The sequence below is a fragment of the Hevea brasiliensis genome, chromosome 14 (assembly GCF_030052815.1).
Source record: "Hevea brasiliensis isolate MT/VB/25A 57/8 chromosome 14, ASM3005281v1, whole genome shotgun sequence".
NCBI classification, from domain to species: domain Eukaryota; kingdom Viridiplantae; phylum Streptophyta; class Magnoliopsida; order Malpighiales; family Euphorbiaceae; genus Hevea; species Hevea brasiliensis.
Window position 1 is genome coordinate 16620991 of NC_079506.1, and position 7116 is coordinate 16628106.

At 30.0% G+C, this 7116-nt stretch overlaps 1 protein-coding gene across 1 annotated transcript; it reads left to right on the forward strand.

The window, feature by feature from the left end:
• Positions 1-1416: 1416 nt before the first annotated feature.
• LOC110672893 (disease resistance protein RPM1-like) lies at positions 1417-4564 on the forward strand. The gene has a single exon (XM_021835818.2). It carries the CDS (start codon positions 1685-1687, stop codon positions 4511-4513), a length of 2829 nt encoding a protein of 942 aa, XP_021691510.2. The 5' UTR covers positions 1417-1684; the 3' UTR covers positions 4514-4564.
• The last annotated feature ends 2552 nt before the right edge of the window (positions 4565-7116 follow it).

A 7116-nucleotide genomic window follows, 5' to 3' on the forward strand; every position in this document is an offset into this window, starting at 1 on the left:
AGCACATAAAATAAAATAAAAATGTCATAAATTGAAAATCAGTCAGTTCAATTTTTTTAGTTTTTTTATGAAAATTTTAAACCGGCTAAACCAAAATCAAATTGAAACCATAGTCAACTGCTTCAAACCCAAGCCGATCCGAATCACGTGGAAATCAGCAGTTCCAACCAAAATCGGCCCGTTCTTGCCGGGTCTATATATACTCAAATTCAACGCTTCCAGAAACGCAGACCAGGCAGTTCCAAATTTACATGGAGCGGCCATTTGCTTTTTGAAGCTGAATTGAGCATATGACAATAGCAAATTCCACTTGATGCTCAGCTTCAGCCAAAGTCAATGGCTGTTCACAAAATTTGCAATACAATTTCCTGATTTTTGTTTATAATTAAGCTACTGATTGAGAATATATTATAAGGTTGGAATCATAGGTTGTTGTATTGACAATTATTATAATCTCCCTTCATCTTCTTTAATAAAAATTTATTTCAGTAAAAAATTCTTAGTGTTTGTTTAATTCAACGGTTAAGAGCCAACTTTCAGATTTTAAGTTTTACATCATTGCGAGGATTTGTTTTCTTCATGAAGTTTCGTTGTTTTCTCATTTATAAGGACATGTTGATTCCTTCTTTATAAAATTTATTATCTTTTCACCTTGTTATTTGAGTAGGGGTTGTAATAATATAAAATACAATTTTACTCTCTAATGCTCAAAGCTTAATGATTACTATTAGTGATGGCAATTGATAAATACTGCGAAAATCACCGTATTTTTAATATTTAAATTTATCTTGAATTTGATTAAAATTTACTCTTAATTGTTTGAACCCATCTTAAATCGATTATTATTATTTGAAAATACTTGAACATGTTTAATCTTTATATATTTTTTAATTAATAGTGTACATTAATTTTTTTTAATAATTTACATTGTAAAAATTTAATAATTCTATAAATATTTAAATAATATTTATTTAAGATATACTCTATATATAAAAATTTATAAATATTATTTTAAAATATATATTTTATATTTAATTAATTATTTATATAAACAAATTCATAATGAATATCTAAAATATAAAATATAAAATATTTTTATATTTTAAATTTATATTTTTTTTATAAGAGAATCATAAGAAAATTAAGAGAGTGGAAATTAAATATGATATTATAATATGAGTGATATGCTTCAAATTTATATTCTTATTAAATTTTTTTTAATCAATCTTTGTAAAACAAACCTCTTGATTTATGGGCAGTAAAATGGCCCTCAGAAGTCAGAATAGACCCCAGAAGTCAGAATATGTTATGGAATATTGTATACGCAATAAAATATTATGTAAAATAAAATATTATGTAATATTGTTGCTGACTGAGGTTTTGGGGAGGCGTACACTCACAAGCAAAGATCTCATTGTCATCTATAAACAAAGAACTGATGCATCAGTCCAATCCCAGAAAAACCCACAGGCAAAATCTAACAATTCTTTTTAACCCAAACCCTGAATCAACATGTTTCCTCCTCTTCAATGTCTTCATCCATAGATCCAATCCCTCCAGTTTCCAAAGGTTCCAATGTTCTTCTGAAACCCTATCAAATCCAATCCTGCCAAAAACACTTGCATGTATCTATACCTAGAACATAGTACTTAATTAACCAACCACCGAACCATCTATAGGGGCAATGGCTGAATGTTCCCTGAACTTGCTACTTAAGAAACTCACCCAAGAAGACGACAACTTATTGTCTAGGGTTCCCGCAGACACTGAGTACATTTGTTATGAACTTGAGTCCATGAAGAGTTTGTTCAGAGTTGCAGATGCAATGGAGGAGAGCAGCGACACTTCCCTCAAGTCGTGGCTCAAGAAGGTGATAGATGTCGTTTATGACATGGAAGATGCTCTTGATCATTTCAATTTGCATCTTGCACGGGATCGTGGGCATGGTTTCTTTGCTTCTCTTCTGAAAATCACTGGCTGTATCAGTAGTTTACAAGCTCGCCATCGAATTGCTTCAGAAATGCTAGAAATCAGATCCAAAGTAGTAGATATCGCAGGATCATATCGGAGTTACTTGATGCAAAATAACATCATGGAGAAAGATTTGAACTACACCACTAGTGCATCACATCAACCAAGAACACGAGAAACACCTTCTCCTTCTTCACTTGAAGAAGATAATCTAGTAGGCATCGAAGGGGCCAAAGAGCAGCTTATCAATTGGCTTGTTAGAGGCAAATTTGATCGTGAAGTGGTTTCAGTGGTTGGCATGGGAGGTTTGGGGAAGAGTACCTTGGTGAAATTATTGTATGGCGACGCAGAAGTGATGAAGCACTTCGAACTTCGAGCTTGGGTAACAGTTTCTCAATCTTTCAAGATAGAGGAGCTTCTAAAAGATATAATTCAACAAATCTCCCGTGTGCCTAATAAATCTGCAGATCATCTTGAGATGGACAGCGAGGGAGAGGATAAATTTAAGCTAATAACAGCTATAAATGAATTTCTTCGGCAAAAAAGGTACCTCATTGTCTTAGACGATGTGTGGGATACTTATGCCTTTGATGCTTTTGTTCGTGCATTGCCAAGAAACAACTGTGGCAGCCGAATATTACTCACAACACGTATTGTCACAGTTGCCACCATGAAATCCCCTGAAAAAGTCTATGCTTTGAATCCGTTGTCCCCTGAAGATTCATGGACTTTGTTCTGCAAGAAAACGTTTAAGAACAACTCTTGCCCTCCACATTTGAAAGATGTGTCAGAAAAAATCCTGCACAGATGTGAAGGATTGCCACTTGCAATTGTGGCAGTAAGTGGTGTTCTAGCAACAAAGGACGAGAGCAGAGAAGATCAATGGGAGATGATTCATCGCACTCTCGTTTATGATGATAGCATGCTCAATTTGAGAAGAGTACTGTCACTCAGTTACAATGATTTGCCTTACTTTCTCAAATCCTGTTTGTTGTACTTCAGCGTCTTTCCTCAGAATTATCGGATTAAGAGTGCAAGACTTGTTCGGTTGTGGATAGCGGAAGGATTCGTGAATGAAAGAGAAGGGATGACCCTGGAGGAAGTTGCAGAAGCCTACCTAAATGAGCTCATTATGAGAAACTTGGTTCAGGTGGTAGAAGCTAATATTGATGGTCGGGTCAAAACTTGCCGCATCCATGAACTTCTTCATGAGATTGTCATTTCAAAGGCAAGAGATCAAGAATTTATAACGATAGTCAAGAGCCAAAGCAAGATTTTGCCTGAAAAATTCAGACGTGTATCGTTCCATGATACCACACCAAGCATACGGCACATTGCATCTCAGCGGCTTCGTTCCCTGCTAATGTTTTGGGCAGGAGATTCTTTATCCGAGTCTCCTGTATTTTATTCGTCTTTTAATCACTCAAGGCTGCTCAATGTGTTAGATTTGGAAGGCGCACCTTTGAAGGAATTTCCTCAAGAAATTGTCAGCCTCTCGCTTTTGAAGTATCTAAGTTTGAGAGATACAAAGGTGAATTCTATTCCAAGATCCATTGGTAAGTTGCAGAACCTGGAAACTTTGGATCTCAAACATGCCCATGTAACTGAATTGCCTGCTGAGATTCTGGAGCTTCAGAAACTTCGTCATCTACTGGTCTATCGTTATCAAATTTCATCTGATTATGAGATTTACACCAAAAATGGTTTCAAGGCACCAGCTCTCATAGGCAGCCAGAAGTCTTTACAAAAGCTTTGCTTCATAGAGGCTAATCAAGGCGGTAACCTTATGCAGGAACTGGGAAAGCTGAATAATCTGAGGAGGTTAGGCATTGTAAAATTAAGGGAACAAGATGGGATGGCTCTGTGCTCTTCCATTGAAAAACTGAAGAATCTTCGTGCATTGTCAATTACTTCAATGAACGAAAGCGAGATCATAGATTTGGAGAGCTTATCTACTCCTCCTACATTTCTCCAACGACTGTACTTGGCAGGAAGTTTACAGAAAGTACCAGATTGGATACCTGCACTTGATAGCTTGGTAAAGGTGGTATTGAAATGGAGTAAATTAAGTGATGATCCACTTCTTTCTCTTCAACGTTTGCCCAGGCTGGTTCATCTTGAACTTGTACAGGCATATGATGGAAAGGAATTTTATTTTCATCAGAAGGGGTTTCAGAGCCTGAAGTTATTGGGTTTAAGCAAATTAGAAAGACTTGAGGAAATAAAGGTGGAGAAGGGAGCAATGCCCTGTCTTCAAAAGCTAATTGTTCAGAGCTGTCATTCGTTGCAGAAAGTACCATTAGGGATTCAGTACCTGGTTAAACTCAAACTTCTGGAATTCATCAATATGCCAATAGAATTAATCATGAAAATGGATCCCAATGGAGAACATGGAGATCATTGGAAGGTTAAGCACATACCAGAAGTTCATTTTTCCTATTGGAATAATGGTAATTGGGATTCCTTCTCTTTGAATTCTTTTAGAGATAACAAAACTTCTTCCCAGTCCAGCCGTAAGATTATTAGCTATAAAAATATTTAGTCTTACCTTTGTTATGGAGTATTTGAGAATAATAAATAAGCTGCATTCCCCTGTTTTCTTCCCCTTTTTGTCGTTCTTATTCTTTGTTTCTTCTTTTATTTTCATGTAAATATTGGTCATCCACTCAAGCTATGTTGAAGTGATTTGCCTAAGTTTTAAATTTTTTGTATATATTCTCTCTTATGCCATTATCTACGGCTTTACATACAAATACATAAATATATAAAAAGAAGTATCGGTGTTTCTTCACATTTGAAATATAATGAATGGGAAAGTCTTCTTGAATTTGAATCTTCCCATTATCTATTTTTAGATTATTCACATAAAAGGGAGATGGTTATCTTTTATTCTGTATAATCCATTAATCATTGCTCGATACCTTGTGCTCTATTAAATATATATATATAAGTCATTATATGATACCTCCATAAAATCATACAATGGGTATTTTATATATATATATATATATATATATATATATATAGTTTAAACCAAAATAATCGATCGAATAAAAAAAAAATAAGAGAAATTTTATAAAGAAACATTTTTAAAAGATATAATTGTAATTTTTATCTTAGAAAATAATTAGTAAAAAGAATCTTGTAATATACCAAATAATACCAAATAATGTAAAAGTATTAAGTAAAAAACATGATTAAAGATTGAGTATCTCTAAAATAATATATATATATATAATTTACTAACATGCATGATAAATTATTTTTAATAGTCATACAAAAATAAAGTTAAAAATGTCATATGAATTTAATATTTTAAAAGAAGCCTTAATATATCAAATTTTTAGTCATTAATTATAATAATAGGCTTGATAAAAATTAAATTCATAATTAAAATAAAATTTTAAACTCAGTTAATATAGATTTATTAAGTTAAATATTATCTAATATTAATAAATAAATTTATAATTTAAAAAAGATAAATTAAAATAAAATTTTAAATTTAGTTAAGATAAAATTAATAAGTTAAGTATTATCTAATACCAATGATTAAGTTTATTTTTAGAAAAAGATAAGTTAAAAAAATTTAAAAATTATCAATTTTTTATTATGTCAAATGTCAATTAATAGTAATATAAGTATCCAATTTTTATTAATAATTTTTAGGTCTTTAACTATATATATAACCCTTCATTTTATCTTATATTTAAAATTTAAATAATTATATATTTTAAGATAAAATTAGTAAGTTAAACATTATATAATACTAATAAATAAAATTTTAATTAAAAAATAAATTAATATATATATAATAATTTTCAAATCTCATAAAAAATAATATGGAATTTTTTACTGAATTATCTTTTGTTAAGATGAAATTATTGGTGAATTTTAAAAATTTTTAAGACTAGAAAAAGAGAAAAGTTTACTTTGAGCAAGGACCAAACTATAGGTTTTTTCAGATAATTCAGAGATTCAATATCCATTATTTCTAGACCCAAAAAATTATGGTAATATCATTTTTTTTTCTTAATATAATTGAACATTAAGTTTTTTAATTATTTATTTTTATTGAAAATGTGGAATAAATTTGGATCTCCCTATTTACACAATTAGCAATAGTTTTTAAAAATTATTTCTTATTCCATTAAAAAAAAAATGGCCTATCTAGTGTTGATCTTCTCATTTTCTGATATTAAAATGGAGGTCCTCTTCAATTCCCTGGTTTTTATTTTTCAAACTTGTAGCTAGGGTGAGCAATCGGTTCAAACCGAATCGAACCGAATCGAATTAAATTATAAAAATCAAACCGTCAATTTTAGAAATCGAATCGAACTGAAATTGATGAAAAATCGAATCGAACCGAACCGCTTTATTTTGGTTCGGTTCGGTTTAAACCGATCGGTTTGATTTTTGATTAATTTTTTAATTTAGACTTGATTTTCAAGTTATTTGGTCTAATTTTAACTTTGGTTTGAACCTAATAACCATTAATCAATGAAATTAAACAATTAATATATATAAAATTAAATATAATTCATAAATTTTTCATAAAAATAAATTAATTCAAAAATCGATTCGGTTCGATTTGACTATATAAATCACTATTCAGTTCGATTCGATTTAACTGATTTTTTTCTCTTCAAAACCGAACCGAATCGAAATAATCGAAATTTTTATAAATTAAAACAGAACCAAACCGATTAAATTTTAAAATCAAACCGATTGAATTAAATTGACTCAATTTGATTCAATTTTTCAATTTGAACTGAATTCTGCTCGGCCCTACTTGTAGCTTTGCAAATGCATGACACTAACATTGATCTTTATGAATTTATTTGCAAATTATAAATTTTTATTTAATATTATTATTAAAAATAATTATTAGAGGATTTAAAAATTAGTTTAAGGTTAAATTTAATATATTTTTAGTTATAAAAATTTTAAAATAATTAAATAATTTTTTAATGAAATTTGAAATATATTTTTTCAAAAATTATTTTCTAGTCTCTAAATTTTAATTTCAAATAAAATTTAAAAATATTTAAAAATTCACATATAATTTGTAATTTAATTATTAAAATATGATAAAATTGACAATTTATTTATTTATTTTTTATTTTTTTTTAAAGGCACTTGTTTTGC

Bases quoted from the DNA above. Each gene is read 5' to 3' on its own strand.
- LOC110672893 (XM_021835818.2), top strand. From the start codon at position 1,685: ATGGCTGAATGTTCCCTGAACTTGCTACTTAAGAAACTCACCCAAGAA.